Raw genomic sequence first — 16,959 nt, 5'->3', positions numbered from 1 at the left:
TGAATGATGTATCTTTAAAAATAAAAAAAGGTACTAGAAAGACATAGGATCAAGCTAGCAAGGGAATGCAAGATTATGATGTCCCACAGTGAGACTAAAGGAAGATAGTCTTAGGGGAGGCACCCAAAAGTGTAACACCTCTGAGCATTTAAAATGCTATTCACTGAAACAAATTTGAGGAAATGGAAACATGGGTTTTGCTGTTGTTCTTTTTGTTTTGTTTTGCTGCTTGCTGCTGGGTGTTTGTTTTTGCTTTTTGTCTTTTGCTTGTTTGTTTTTGTTGTGTGTTATTTCGTTTCTCCTTTTTCTGTCTTATAGGGGCCAGGGAGGGTGCAGAAATGGAAGGAGAAAGGGTAAACAAATGACATCATGATCTTCAGTAGACATAATGTGGAAAATGAACAATGCAACTTGTGGGCAGAGACAGGAGGAGTTAACTGGGGCAAAGCAAAGGAAGGGATGACATGGTTCAAAAAAGAGATGTACTCCAAGGCCCAGAGACAGGGTAGTAGCCTTGAGCTGAAGAGCTCAGGGACAGTGCCCAGGCCAAGTTCAAGTGCCATGACCCACAAAACAAAACAAAACAAAAAAAGAGAAAGAGAAAGAAAGAAAAGAGATGTACTTATTAGCTGATAAAACAGTAGCCATTTCGTACAACACCTTAATAATAACAATAAAATTGTATTAAAAAATAAAAGATCACTATTCCCAAATGGAAAGGAATTCTTTCCATAGAGATAGCTATGACTTCTAAGCAGCATTTAAATTCGAACCCAGAGCTAGCTAATTCCGAGCCCAAGCATATTGTAAAATGAATAAATGTGTTCATCTAAGATTGGGCTATTAAAAAACTATAACTCAGCATACCAAAATGCCTCCCTAAAACTCTCAGTAGCTATTTCCAATATTTTATCCTGTAAAACCTGGAATTTTTTTTGAGTCCCAAATATCTCATCCATGAACTGGCTCAAAGGACAGTATGTTGCCAATGAATGATGTGGGCTAATATCAAAGAAATGTATCTGGGCCAGGCACAGATGGCTCTTGCCTGTAATCCTAGCTACTCAGGAAGCTGATATTTGAGGATCACAGTTCAAAGCTATCCTAAGCAGGAGAGACCATGAGATTCTCATTTCTAGTTAACTACAAAAAAGGGGGGGGTAGAAATGGAGTTATGAACTTAAATAGTAGAATAGCAGCCTGGGAAAAGGTCAGAGACAGTATCCAGGCCCTGAGTTCAAGCCCCAGGACCAGCCTAAAGGAAAAGAAACAAAAAACTTACACACACAGAAAAGAATAATATAATGTATGTAGAATAAAAATTTTTTGATCAAAAAGAATTTATTGACCTGATACCAAAAATAATCCCAGCATTTCTTTCTGATGCACTCCAAAAGCCTAGTAGAACTCTGGGCCTGGGCACTGTCCCTGAGCTCTTCAGCTCAAGACACTACCCCTGGTCCTGGGCGTTATCCCTGAGCTCTTCAGCTCAAGGCACTACTCTACCCCTTGAGCCATAGTGCCACTTTCAGTTTTCTAGTGGTTAATAGGAGATAAGAGTCTCATGGTCTTTAGTGCCTGGGCTGGCTTTGAACCATGATCCTCAGATCTCAACCTCTTGAGTAACTAGAATTACAGGCATGAGTCACCACCCCCAGCTTAAATATGTCAACTTCTGTAACCACTAAATTATATCAATTGTATGCCTCTCATTGGAATTACCTTTAAAAATTAATATTTACCCCTTTCTATTTCAAAGAATTTTTTTTCAAAAGCCACATTCCAACAAAGCTCTAGGAAAGAGTTCCCTTGAGAAAGAGCTTGTGAGATGACATTATAAATTCAGGATCCTAAGTCATAGACTTTCATTAAGGACCTACTGTTACATTCAAGGTACTCAGGTAAACTCTAAGAAACACCCACTACCTCGTATGAAGTTGATTCTTACACAGGTAACATGACTTAGCCCTATCTATCCCAAAGTATGTTTTCCAGATGGTCTGAAATACATTCACAGGAAATATCATCTCTCATATGACTGACTCTCATTTTCTGGGGGTTTGGACCAGGACTCTTTCAAATTTCCATATGTAACAGTGTAGGCTCACTAAAAAGGTAAGATGTACTCTATCCCAGGAAAGAAGGAAATAGTTATTGGACCAAAGGAGCCAATTGAAGTAAACAACCCAAACAACATGCCAAAGGAAATAAAAACTAAGGTGAATTAGGAAGAAAAGAATTTGATTCAGAGGCTTGTTGTTGTGGGGCTTGAACTCAGAGTCTAGGCTTTGTCCCTGAGCTTTTTTTGCACAAAGCGAGTACTCCACCATTTTGAACCACAGCTCCACTTCTGGTTTTTTGGAGATTCATTGGAGATAAAGGGCTCATGGACTTTCCTGCCCAGGCTGGCTTTGAACCACAATCTCAGATGTCAGCCTCCTGAGTAGCCTGGATCACAGATGTGACCACTAGCACATAGCTGATTTAGAGGTTTTTTAAAACTATGAACAAGTGACAATATTTTGCCCTAAGCTGTTACCTTTATCGGATAATAAATTGCGTTCTGAGGGTAGATATTGCAATATGGGATGAGTGGAATTTGGCAATCTATAAACCCTAGGGTCAGTATTGTTTTCCAGTATGGAAATTCGATTCCTCTGATATTCAGCTCTCTACCTCTTTCAGACAGTATAGATATGGCCTGATTCCGATCACAAAAAAGTTCTGCAATATCTTTAAAAGTTGTAAGGGAGCTGGGAGTTTGGCCTAGTGGTAAAGTGCATGCCTAGCATGCACAAAGCCCTGGGTTTGATTCCTCAGTTACCAAATACAAAGAAAAAGCTGGAAGTGGTGCTGTGGCTCAAGTGATAGAGCACTAGCCTTGAGAAAGCTCAAGGACAGTGCCCAAGCTCTTGAGTTTAAAGCCCCAGGGCTGCCCACTCCCCCCCAAAAAAGTCATACAGGCACTGAATTATTTCAGTCTCCCCCTACCCAACTTCAGAAGTGTGTGTGTGTGTGTGTGTGTGTGTGTGTGTGTGTGTGTGTGTGTGTTCCCATCTCCATTCAAGCACAGCCAACAACTTCCTTCTGCCTTTGTTCCTATCCCCATCCCCATTCCCCCTCACCCTTGCCAGAGATCTAAAATCGCCGTGTTCGAGAAGATGTGGACATACATGAAATCCGCAGAACCCTCTGTGTTTGTTCGGACCACTGAAGAGGGAATGATCCGAGTGCGAAAATCCAAAGGCAAATACGCCTATCTCCTGGAATCCACCATGAACGAGTACATCGAGCAACGCAAGCCCTGTGACACCATGAAAGTGGGAGGTAACTTGGACTCCAAAGGCTATGGAATTGCTACACCCAAGGGGTCGGCCTTGAGGTAAGTAACCCACATTGGCTGTTTTTCCTATCACCACACCCTTCCCTTCCACCCTTCCCATCTCAGGACTGAAACAGTTATCCAGGCAGCTCTTCTTCAAACACCAGTGGGCCTGGAAGATTCCAGCCAACCTGAGATCTTCAGCCCTGAGGTTGGAAATGTAATCCCCCCTCTATCCTTCCCCACCCCCCACCGCCTGGGGGTGGTGGGAGAGGAAACCTCAGCTTGCTTGGAATTGTCACTGCCAGTGTGTTCTGTCCCCAACGCTTTGCCTTACCCCTCCGCCTCTGAGTGTGGTTAAACCTTGTGCTTTGGTGGTATAGTACGTTACCCTCGTCCCCAGCCCACCACCACCTCCTTTACCAGATACCCCTGCATCTATCTAGACCATCCACAGACTTCTCCAGCTGATTCTTTGACAGGAGATGATGATGTGTCTACTATTTGTTTCCCAACAAAACCAGAAACACGTGGTCCAAAGGAGAATTCAAGTGGATTGAACCATGACCCAAATCACTCACATTAAACGAGTAGCCAGGGAAGAGCACTGAATTCTTGACAGCAATGTTCTGATTCGTTGACGGTTTTATGGATCCGAGACCATCATTTGATCTAAAGGACTTAGATGTCAAAAGTTAAGAGAGCAAGTCACCAGGACAGATGGACAGATCCGGTCTGCCAATACTGTCTCACACACAGAGGCTCAGAACAAGGTGACAACTTTAAAAAAAAAAAAAAATCAGGGATTTTTGACAGACATGAATCTACGAGCCAAGTGTCATGCCCTTAAACGGTTTTTAACTTATAGTAAGAGCCAACCACATCAAGTCCAAATAGCACGTACTGTGGCATGTACATTATCTCCAATAATGCCCCTTCATCCCTCCATAGTATCATTATCCCAGTTTTAAAGATGAAGAATCACAGAGGTAGATTTGAGTGGCCTGACAAGAGCTAGGAAGGTTAGATCTCAAGGCCAGGCTGTCTGACTCATAACCCATGAAGATAATTTATTCTAAAGCCTCACGGGGCTTTATGGCCCACAGCACCATTTACAGCAGGAGACTGGACTCAAGCCCAGTTCTCCCATTACTATGCTTTTGGGCCAAATAAATCAAGTCATTGATATAAAGACAACTATCAAAGCCTTGAGCCTCTACTCACCTCTCAGAAGGCAAAAGGTGATCATAAACAAGTTTCACTTTTCAGAATCAGGCACTTGGGGCTGGGAGTGTGGCCTAGTGGTAGAGTGCTTGCCTAGCATGCGTGAAACCCTGGGTTTGATTCCTTGGTACCACATATACAGGAAAAGCTAGAAATGGTGCTGTGACTCAAGTGGTAGAGTGCTAGTCTTGAGCTGAAGAGCTCAGGGTCAACGCCTAGGCCCAGAGTTGAAGCCTCACTACTAAGAAAAGAAAAGAAAAATAGAAGCAGGAACTAAGTCAGGCACCCATGACTCAGGTCTGTAATACTAGCTACTCACAACACTGAGATCTTGAGGATCCCAGTTCAAAGCCAGCCTGAGTAGGAAAGTCTATTAGACTGTTATCTCCAGTTCATCACAGAAAAAGCCAGAAGTGGTGCTGTGGCTCAAGGGGTAGAACTCTAGCCATGAGAAAAGAGGTCAGGGACAGCATCCGGACCTTGAGTTCAGGACTGGCCAAATAAATAAATGAATAAATAATAGGAACTATGCCTCTGAAAGTACTAGCATGGCTTTATGGACTTTATTTTCCCCCCATGCTCAAAGATTCTTTTTTTAGATAAAAGCTGACAATAATGTTCAACTCTATAGTAAAGAAAATCCAAATTCTTTTTTTTTCTTATTTTCCCTTAAATCCCTGTAAAAGGGATCACAAGCTTTTTTATTTTATTATTGATTTTGAGAATGAAAGAGCAAGAAATAGGGAATGAGAAATGAAAGGGAACGTGTCTCAATTACAGCTCACTGATAACTGATCTATCAGTCAAGATTACAGGACTGGTGGTCACGTGATCCTACCCTCTCACAGTGCTCTCTCACTCTGGTAACCAAGGAGCCATTATTGTCCCTAACTGAAAGAAAAAAAAAAAAAGCAACATCCATCCATCCTAAGAGTGCCTTGAGTCTCTAGTAAAGTGCCTTTGCTCCATATACAATTACACTTTTCCTCTGTAAATTCAAAATTCAGTATGTGTCTAGCAACACATACTGTAGTAATACCAAAAAATACCAGAAAATGTTATGTCAAAATCTCTCTCTCCCTCTCTGTCTCTCTCTCACACACACTCACCTCTTCCACTTTTTTTCCTTCTTTCCCTTCCTCCCTATCTCTGTATCTCTTTCACACATACCAGGTTTCCATCACCACACACACCCCAAATAATAACATTTCACCAATACAGTCACCGTGGACAGAAACACACACACACATACACACACGCATGCACACACACACACACACACACACACACACACACACACACACATATCTGCTCCAGCCATCTTACAAGGATTGATTTTATTCCAGAAGAACATTCCGCAATGACAAGAAGTAGGAGAATAAGGAGAAGGACAAGCTAGGGTGTCCAATTTCTGGAGAATCCCCTTGCCAAGGGCTATTAGAAGATTAACACTAGTCGGGTAGAGGAGATGTATTGATCTTTATGTGGTTTTAAATTATAGCCACTACATTTTAAAGACAATCCCACCACTCAGAAGGTTGAAAACGATGCAGAAGAGTGTGTGATGCAGAAATGTACTTTGTTGCGCTCCAGGCATTGTCACAAGTTTTTCTTCTGCTGTATAAGAGGCGAGACTTTGAAGTTGAGATACATATATACATATATATATATGCAGATGTTTGCCAGGCTTAATGCCAGAACTTGCATTAACCCCCCCCAAAAAAAAACTAGCCAAAAAGCAAACTACAAAACAAAAAGCAAAATCTAAAAACAAAATAACAACAACAACAAAAAGAGTTCTGGCAGAACTCTCCTATCATTTGCTCAAACTAAAGCCAGATCTTTCCACATCTGTGGGTGTTTGTTCTGTTCCAAATACTCAAATACTTCTAGGGTGATGATCCAGTTCTGCCTCAGAAAATCCAAAAAAGAAAAAAAAAGCACTGATATATCAGGCTCAATGATTCCTCTAAAACTTGCCAGGTCTTCTTGGCAGAAAGCAAGCCACCATCTCCACAGCCCAATAAAAGACTCTGTTAGTGATATTTTCTCTCTCTCTCTCTCTCTCTATCTCTCTCTCTCTCTCTCTCTCTCTCTCTCTCTCTATCTCTTCTGCTCTGGAAACAAATAGTCTAACGAAAAGAGATGGTTCAATACATGATTTTCTACTTGGACAGGTGGTGTTTCTCTGAAACAGATGCTGGTTTCTGGCTGTCACTGCATGTGAAGAATTGGGCAAGGGTCTGAGTTATATTTCAGAAACCCTTTGGTTGTGGCTAAAGACCTGTATGGCCAATTCCAATCACTAGGAAAAGGTAACTTGTAAATCTGCTAGTCGTGATCTATTAGGCCTTTTATTGCCAGCCAACAGTATCTGCTGGTCTAAACTGGAAATCTCATTTATCATGATGAATGTTCTCTCTTGTTAGAGAAAATACATTCAGATTTCCAATTGAAGGGTCGATGGCCCATTTTATACACTAAAATGTCAGCTCGTGGCTCTTCTTCATAATCCATCCATGAAGAGTCGATTGGATTTACTGAGACTTATACCCTAGCTAGGACATTGGCCAGAGTCTGGTCTTTAACTGGGCCTCTGGTTACATGAATTCTTCTCTTGTCCTTGCGATCATGCTGTGTTTGTCTTACATCGGTGAGTTTTGTCCACGCCAGATGGATGGGCTAAGGGGATCAGGAACACAATGCACTTCGATGATTTGTAGGCACTCAGAAAGGACTTCCCAACACAAACTGCCATGCTTAGCCATGTAGATAGACATGCTATGAACAGTATAGAACCCTGATCTCCACAGCATGGACAGAACCCACTACAGCACCTGAGCAGGGTCACAGAGATGCCTGTTATTTTTATAGTGCCGTTAGAAAAGTCAAAACCTACCTGGGTACTGGTGGCTCACACCTGTCATCCTAGCTACTCAAGAGGTTCAAAGCTAGCCTGGGCAGGAAAGTCCATGAGACTCTAATCTCTAAGAAACCACCAGAATACTAGAAGTGATGCTATGGCCCAAAGTGGTAGACCTCAGGGACAGTCAGTGCCCAGGCCCTGAGTTCAAATCCTACGAACAAAAAGAAAAGAAAGTCGAATCCTGAAAGGAAGAGAGTCAGTGTTTGACTGAGGGGATTTTGCCCAGGTTTTTGTTTGTTGTTTTTGTTTGTGTGTTTGGTTGGTTGGTTTTGTTTTTGCCTTCATAACATGGAAGAGAACTATGACAGACGGAAGAGTAGGAGAAGGAACAGAGTAGGAAATGCAAAGGTGATGACATACGGGGCTTCTTTACCAGAACAAACAAGGGGGGTGCTCCAGGCTAATTAGAAACAATTTGTTGTAGCTGTTTAGTAAAGGATGTTCAGTGCTCCTACAGCTTTGCTTTAATGTCAGCAGAGGCTATGGGCAGTCCTTGGCAATGAGGGTCCTTGTTGAACTTGACTTCTGTTACATACCTGGCTCAATGTCTCTCAGGTAGATCAGAAACAGGAGGATCGCAGGCACAGAGGTCATCTGAAGGTCATTGTCATGTTCTTCATAGGAAGGGATGGAAAGGAGAAATGCTGGTCTGTGTCAAAGTCTTCGGTTCGAAGCTTAGGAGTTTGATAAAGAAGTCTGTTACATAAGTGTCTGGAGAGCTGTATGTGTTTGCTCAAGAACTAACCAGATAGCAACTAACAAACACTGACCAGGACAGCAAAGGGTTGGTCTTGGGACCAAACAATAATTTTGCTACCTTAGTTTTACTTCTGACCTAAAAAAACAAAATTGGCGAGGTGGGGGGGTCTGAAAGGGTGGCCTAGTGGTAGAGTGCTTACCCAGCCTGCATGAAACCCTGGGTTCGATCCCTTGGTACCACATGCACCAAAAATGCTGGAAGTGGTGCTGTGGCTCAACTGGTAGATCACTAGCCTTGAGAAAGTCCAAGGACAGTGCCCAGGCCCTGAGTTCAAGCCTCAGGAGTGGCAAAAAAATTGATGAGGGAAGTAGTCTTCCTAGAACCACACAGCCCAGAGCAAGCTGTCAGTCAGCTTTCTCCACTTTGTGCTATGATGACTCTATCCTGGCCATTTCTGCTCTTTTCTCTGAAAATACAACATAGCTAGCTAGCTAGGCAGGCACCAGTGGTTCACACTTGTAATCCTAGCAATTCAAAAAGCTGAGGGCTGAGGATCTGGGCTCAAAGCCAGCTCAGGCAGAAGAGTCTGTGAGACTCTTATCTCCAATTAACCAGGAAAAAAACTAAAAAGCAAAAGGCTGGAATTCAAGTGATAGGGCATCAGCCTTGACTGAATAAATTTAAGGGAAAGTTCCAGGCCCTGAGTTCAAGACCCAGTACTAGGGAAGGAAGGAAAGGAGGAAGGAAGGAAGGGAGGGAGGGAGGGAGAGAGAGGAGGAAGAGAAAAGGGAAGGAGAGGAGAAGGGAAGGAGAGGGGAGGGGAGGCAGGAAGACAGAAAAAGAGACAGGAAGGAAGGAAAGAAGGAAGTAAGGAGAGGAAAGGAGAGGAGAGGAGAGGAGGAAGGTCAGAATTGGTCAGTAGTTTACTCTCACTGTCATTTTCTCATTTAGTATTTTTTTCTCTCTTTACACATACCCCAATGCAGTTAAATATTAGCTAAGAACTATTAGTCTGGATTGCACCTGGCTAAAGGAATAAAAAATTAATCATCTCTCAACTTCAATGTGTTATTGACTTTACCTAGAAAAGTTGATCTAAATGGCCTTTCTTAGACTCTAAGTCCTGAAGTTTTGTCAAACGATCAGATTATATAGGTTCAAGATAGGATCTAAAAGTACACAATTTGTGCAAGTTCATGGAGGACTGTATTCTGGGTAGATAGAAGCCTATTTGGGGGGAAAGGAGAAATAGAAATAAGGAAGAGGGCTGGGAGTTTGGCCTAGTGGTAGAAGGCTTGCACAAAGACCTGGGTTTGATTCCTTGGTACCACATACGTAGAAAAAACCAGAAGTGGTGCTGAGGCTCAAGTGGTAGAGCTCTAGCCTTGAGAAAGCCTATGCCCTAAGTTCAAGGCCCAAGACTGACAAAAAGAAAGAAAGGAAGGAAGGAAGGAAGGAAGGAAGGAAGGAAGGAAGGAAGGAAGGAAGGAGAAGGGAAGGGAAGAAAGAAGGAAGGAAGAGAGATGCAGAGGTGGCCTGAAGAGGCAGAGCAGGAAAAGAAGGAAAATGCAAATCACCTAAACGGAATGCTGTGAACCATTGGAATGGATCTCAGTTTAGGTGCAAGGCCCATTATGGCACCACCAGTCCATCCTTGTTAATCAAGAAAGCTTTAACTTTATAAGGCTCCGTTTTCTTACTTGTAAAACCAGAATAGGAAGTGACAGGCAGCTGTGGCTCAAGTGATAGAGCCCTAATCTTGAGAGAGAAAAAACAAAATCTCAAGGACAGCACCTGAGCCCTGAGTTGAAGCCCCAAGACCAGCACTAAGAAAATAATAGTAATAAAACACAGAATAATAATGATTCTGATTCTGAGCTGGGCCCTCATGGCTCATACCTGTAATCCTAGCTACTCTTGTGTCTGAGATCTAAGAATCACAGTTCAAAGCCATCCCCAGCAGACAAATCCAAGAAACTCTTATCTCGATTAAACCAGCAGAAAGCTAGAAGTGGAGATGGGGCTTGAGTGATAGAGCACCAGCCAGTATTAGAAAAACCCCTATCATCATCATCATCATCATCACAATCATCATCATCATCACAATCATCATCATAACAATTCTGTAAAGTTACTTTGACATTTTCTTTCTTGGGAAAAACCAGTGTGTTCATCAGAAATCCATGAGCCCGGGGCCGGGAGTTTGGCCTAGTGGTTAAAGTGCTTGCCTAGCATGCATGAAGACCCGGGTTCGATTCCTCGGTACCACATACATAGAAAAAAGCCGGAAGTGGTGCTGAGGCTCAAGTGGCATAGCTCTAGCCTTGAGAAAGTCCAAGGACAGTGCTCAGGCCCTGAGCTCAAGCCCAGGACTGGCAAAAAAAAAAAAAGAAAGAAATCCATGAGCCCTACCACATTCATCAGCCATATGAAACATAGTGTCTCACTCTGAGAACAATTCATAAACCTCTCCTCCCAAGAACAGGCTAGAAACATATTTTAGAAAATACTAACATTGTTTCCTCCCCTTCTCTCCATCCCTATTCTCTCACAAGTAGTCAACTCCCTTTTCATCGTGGTTCAGAGTAGATAAGCACAATACAGCTCAGGGAAATGACTGCCACTTTCAATTGGTCCATGATTCCTGATGGGTAGCTAGGGATGCTTGTTGTCATGGTAACCGCATGACCTCTGACCTCCAGGGTCAAGCCTGATCAGAAACAAGGCCCTCTGAGCAAAGAGGATGGATTCAAATGACTTCATCAGAAGAGCTGGAGAGAGAGGAAGGGAGGGGCAGAGCAGAGACAAAGTCAGGGGCAGGGAGTGGGGAGGAGAACAAAGGAAGAGAGGAGGACAGAGAAGGGATGGGAACCCATGTGAGTTGGTTCATGTGTATTTCCTAATGCTTATGGAGGACGGCAGGCCACGGGGATACAGAATTTTCTCCAGTCAGGATGCACCATGTGTTATACAGCATGAAAACTGGTGCCATAATCCAGTGTGGAAATTCTGGCAGAATACTTGGCAAGGGCTTGACTTAGCATTCCAGAGGTGGTGATGGTTAACATTTATTGTGAACCTTTCTTCATCACCCTCCACTCCAGGCACCTCAAAAGTGCATGTTGTCCTCCTCTTTGTTTGTTTATTTATTTATTTTTGCCAGTCCTGGGGCCTGAATTCAGGGCCTGGGAAATGGCCTTGAGCTTTCTCAAGGCTACCACTCTACCACTTGAACCACAGCACCAGTTCTGGCTTTTTTTTTTCTGTTTGTGGTACCGAGGAATCAAACCCAGGGCTTTGTGCATGCTTTGGCAAGCACTCCACCAGTAGGCCACATTCCCGGCTACATTATTCTATTTAAATAGCAGATACACACACACACACACACACACACACACACACACACACACAGAATATTAGGCCTATCTGGCCAGTATGGAAATAGGTCAACTGAAATTTCACCAAGGGAAGTAGCTTGCTGTCTGTACAACCTCCAAGCCCCTACATCTCCATTCTCTACTACCACCATGTTGGTTTAGGAATCCAATGGCTGTCCCAGAGGTAGAGGCTTGGCCTGGAACAAGGGTTCAGCCGGTTCAATGTACTTCACTGTCTCCCTTGTTTCCTTGCCTCTGACAGATTGAACCCAAGATACCCCCAAAAGATTCCCAGGCTTTCCAAAACCCTATATGCTTCTCATTTCATTCAATAAAGAAAAGCATGCTGGGTAACTCAACACTTAGAATCCTAGCTACTCAAGAGGCCGAGTGTTTACCCAGACAAATTCATAGCACTAGTCCAAGACAGTCTGTTTGCAACCTACAAATCCTCTGAAGTTTTCCCCATTCCTATTATGCTCCTCTTGTTGAAGAAAATTTCCAGACATAGATCAGTGAATCCAGAAGCCTAGAGTCCCAAGGAACCTTAGAGAATTTAGCAGTCCAGAAAGCCCTAATGGTTGCTTGTCACATTATTTGTCACCTGGCCAGCTTCTGCATATGTGGGATCTTTCTAAACTCATTACCAAGTCATTTTCTGCTTTTGCTCTGTCTAATTCATGCAAAGTGGAAAAAGAGTGGCCCACTATATATATATACCATGCAACAAAATTAAACCAACTGACGTCCAATCCATGCATCTGTTTTTGGCAATTACAATAAACATCCTAAAGGTAGCAGATGGAAGTTTAGGAGCATGATCGTATTAATTCTGTCAACATTTCGAGGATCTTATTCTCAAAATGCTAAATTAAGTTCTCTTAAAGAGAGCAATAATGAATACATTATGGCTTTGGCATTCCCAGGATTAGCATTATCTAGTACAAGGCATGTAAGAACCAAACAGTCCCAGGAGCCAGGGGAAGAAAATGCAGGGGGAAATGTAGTGTGGTTTAAGTGGTGGAGTGCCAGTCTGAGCCAAAATGCTAAGCAAGAGCACAAGGTTCTGAGTTCAAGCCCCAGGGCCAGCACATGTGTGCGTGCGCGCACACACACAATAATGATAATAATTATTAATTCATTTTTAAAATCGGCAATAAAAAAGAAAATGAATGAAAGAGATCAAGGAGTTCTATGTGATCTACTCATGATTAATAAAGTTATGAGTAGAGACAATAATTCCAAGACACAACATGATAGAACAATCGCTAGAATACATAATAACTACAATTACTATTTATCAGGCAGTTCTTTATATGCAGTCTATGATTTAGGTAATACAAGAAAGAAACAGATGCCACGAAGAATTCTCACCCTGTATTCAGGTACTGATGATTCAACACTTATAATCTTAACTACTCAGGAGGCTGAGATCTGAGGATCATGTTTCAAAGCCAGCCTGGGTAGAAAAGTCTGTGAGCCTCTTCTCTCCAATGAACCATCAGGAAACCAGAAGTGGCTTGAAGTGGTAAACCATTACTAGCCTTAGACAAAAGAGCTCAGGTACCGTGCCCATGTCCTAAGTTCAAGACCCAGGATTGGAAAAATAAATAAATAAATAAATAAGATGCATTGTACTTACAAACAGATTTGTTGAATGATAACTCCTTTGTTCAACTACTTGAATATAATAAAAATATAATCAGAAAATGAAAACTCAAACCATGCCATTTCAAGAGAAATGGATGGAATCAAAGAACAGCTCATTGACTGAGATAAGCTAAGTTCAAAAAGCTAAATTTTTCTTTTTATGTATTTATTGCTTATTTGTAGAAGCCAGGCATAAAGGACACACACATTCTTGGATATGTACATAAATATTAACATAAATGTATATGCGTGTGTGTCTATCCATAGATATGTATTTATGGAGACATAGACACATAAACCATAATTCTAACTACAGCATTATTTTGTTAGGGAGAGGATAAAAGCAGCATAGAAAGCAAACATAATGTGTAAGTGTATGTGTCTGCACACACCCCATGTGCCACTTCTGGGGCTTGGACTCAGGGCCTGCACACTGTCCCTGAGCTTTTCCAATCAAGGCTAATGGTCTGCTCTATGAAACACAGCCCCACACCTGGCCTTTTTTCTTTCCTTTTTTTTTTTTGGTGGCTCATTGAAGATAACAGTCTCTTTGACTTTCCTGCCCAGGCTGGCTTTGAGCTATGATCCTTAGATATCAAACTCCTGAATAGGTAGGGTTTCAGGCATGAGCCACTAATATGCAGCTATAGCAAATAATGTTGAAATACATTATACATATATATATATTTATATATATTCCAGACCAAAAAAGTTCTCTTGCTCAGTAGATTTTTGATGTTTCTTTGTCTGTTTTTATCAGATATGGGGCTTGAACTCAGCCCGGGCATTGCCCTGAGCTCTTCAGCTCAAGACTAGTGCTCTACCATTTTGATCCACAGCACCAGTTTTCTTGTAGTTCTTTGGAAATAAGATTTCCTGGACTTTCTTGCCCAGGCTGGCTTTGAACCATGATCCTCAGATCTCAGTCTCCTGAGTAGCTAAGATAACAGGCATGAGCCACCAGTGCCCCCAGCTTGCTCAGTAGTTTTTTGTTTTTGTTTTTTGATTTTTTTTGCCAGGCCTGGGCTTGAGCTCAGGGCCTGAGCACTGTCCTTGGACTTTCTCAAGGCTAGAGCTCTACCACTTGAGCCTCAGCACCACTTCTGGCTTTTTTCTATGTATGTGGTACCGAGGAATCGAACCCAGGTCTTCGCGCATGCTAGGCAAGCACTCTACCACTAGGCCAAACTCCCAGTCCCCATGCTCAGTAGTTTTTTAAATAGCTAGAGATCATTCTCCAGCATTCTGACCCTCATTGTCCTGCCCCAGCATCCTGTTTACACTGCCACCCCTTCTCCATGGCCTTGTCTTTAGAACTAGCCCAGCTTTCTCCTTCCTTTCATCGAAAGACACTTCTGCATCGAGCCCAGTTTGCTGGCTCACATCCTTGAATGGCAGTTCCATTCATCTATTCATCAAGAAGGCAGCTCTCCCTCCTGTCCTTTTGTGCTGTGTCCCGGAGGTATCTGACACATGTGCCGGCTGCTGCTGACAAACAATTCTGCAAAAGCAGCACCAGATATGGCTCACTGTGAGACACACACACACACACACACACACACACACACACACACACACACACACCTAAGCCATTGACTCCCGCTTCTCACAATATGGAGCAAGGCTAAGGATCCGATGGGCCCTAGAAATGCTTTCTATGGCCACCTGCCGGGAGTGTGGTGGTGGGATGAGAAGCTTTGTAATGTTAGTGTGCAGTTTGAGGGGGGGGTGGGAATGGGGCGGTGATCTCTGCTGAATTCTGAAAAATTGCTTCTTCTTTTCCATTAACCCTCCATCAAGCAGCCACTGGTGCTGAGTGCCCAAGGCTTCTAATAATAAAGAGCTCTCTGATTGGTTTAAAGGGTGAGGATGGGCCGGCTGCCTCTGGCTCCCACCTGTAATCCTAGCTACTCAGGAAGCTGAGATCTGAGGATCACAATTCAAAGCCAGCCCTAGCAGGGAAGTCCAGGAAATTCTTATCTCCAATGAATCATAGAAAAAGCCAGAAGTGGTGCTAACCAAGCTGAAGAGCTCAGGGACAGGGCCCAAGTCCTGAGTTCAAGCCCCACAACTGACAAATAAAAAGAGTAAGGATGGGTGATGGAGGTGATATGTTTACTTTGATGGAGTGTGCAAGTTCAAGAAGGACCCGATGAGGAAAGAAGGCTTCATCCGTTCTGTTTTGGTTCATTGAAGGGAAATTTGTGGAGATGAATGTACCTGAGAGAACTAGTCTCACAAAGTAGCAAAGTAGGCCTTGGGATAGCCTGTTCTAATCTGGCCACCTACTTCTCTTCAGAGTCGGGTGTCAAGTCACTTTCCATGGTTCACCCTACCTGACTCCCAAGCAATGGCAACTGAGGCAGGAGCATATAATAATTCCCAAGTTAGACATGGGAAGACTGAGCTTCCAGTCAATGTCATCAAACTTCTTGATTGGCTTGGGCTGGAAGGGATTTTCTAGGATGTGCAACTGATCGTGTTAAAATCATTCTACACTTGTAGAATGTAAGTAGCAGAACTTATGACAGGTATACAGGGGTGAGGTATTAAGAAAATCAAAGCAGGTGACATGCTTGGTATAGTGCCTGAACCACAGCAAGCCCCCTGTAAGAGAGCTTTTAACTCTACTTGAGCCAGTGGTCCTGTTGGCTCTTTTTACTGACTTTTTTAGTTCTTTCTTGTTAAATCCCAAACAGTGCCAAGTACCGGTGGCTCATGCCTGTCATCCTAGCTCCTCAGGAGGCTGAGAGCTAAGGTTCAAACATCAAAGCCAGTCCAGGCAGGAAGAGTCTGTAAGACTCCCCAATGAACTACAAAAGTAGAGCTGTGATTCAAGTGGTAGAGCTCTGGCCTGTAATCTTAGCTACTCAGGGGCTGAGATCTGAGCATTATGGTTGGAAGCCAGCTAAAGCAGTTAAGTGAGACTCATGTATAATTAACCACCAAATCAAGTGCCAAAAGTGGAGGATGGTTCAAGTTGTAGAGTGCTAGCCTTAAGCAAAAAAGCTCACAGACAGCAGCTAGGCTCTGAATTCAAACCCCCAGGACGGGTACCCCCCCCAAAAAAAATCCCAGATAGTTTACAAAAGAGCTGAGTTATGGATACATAGGTGCTACTACATTTAATGTTGTCTATTCATTTACCTGACTAGGAAAAAATGGGTTTTTTTTCCCAAACATTCCTTCACACTATAGAACATCCTGCAATAATTGTTGTGCCTCAGGTTTTTTGTTGGTGGGGAGGGGATGAAGAGTATAGTAGTACTGGGGTTTGAACTCATGCCCTTCCACTCACTAGGCAGACATTGCCCTTTGAGCTTTGACCCCAGCTCAGAGAAAAGATCTTCAAAAAACAGAACGCATCTTCTCTGCTCCAGAGAACTGACTATATATTTGAAGATCATTGGCTGTCACACTCAGTCATCTAGGACATTAGAACAAAAGAGATGAGTCAAGTTCAGAGCATCTCCTGGGGAAGGAACAATATTCACACAGTCCCTCATGGAGTTCTTTCCATAAGGATTTGTTTAAACTTTTCTCTAAACATCTCTTCACACTCTTGACCCCAAACTGGATCTGTACCTGAGCAGAACAAACCACAAAGCTTTCTTTCTTTTTGAAGACAGAACACTGATGTCATCATTCACAGCCAAAAGGAGAATTAAGAACTTGGGGTGGGGGGACACAACCTTTAGATCCTCCCTTTTAGTCACTCCAATGCATCCCCTGCTGTGCCCAGTTCTCTTTTTGTCCCCAC

At 43.0% G+C, this 16,959-nt stretch overlaps 1 protein-coding gene across 1 annotated transcript in view; it reads left to right on the top strand.

Annotated features, from left to right (window-relative positions):
- Gria1 (glutamate ionotropic receptor AMPA type subunit 1) overlaps positions 1–16,959 on the top strand; it is a 133,133-nt gene that overhangs the window by 95,532 nt on the left and 20,642 nt on the right. The window contains exon 11 of the mRNA XM_090321173.1: positions 3,135–3,382. Coding sequence (XP_090177299.1) covers positions 3,135–3,382 — 248 coding nt within the window. The remainder of the gene's footprint in view (positions 1–3,134; positions 3,383–16,959) is intronic.

Source organism: Megascapheus bottae, chromosome 29, assembly GCF_031878675.1.
Source record: "Megascapheus bottae isolate mThoBot1 chromosome 29, mThoBot2.hap1, whole genome shotgun sequence".
Taxonomy (NCBI): Eukaryota; Metazoa; Chordata; class Mammalia; order Rodentia; family Geomyidae; genus Megascapheus; species Megascapheus bottae.
This window is presented reverse-complemented; position numbering and strand designations above follow the sequence as displayed.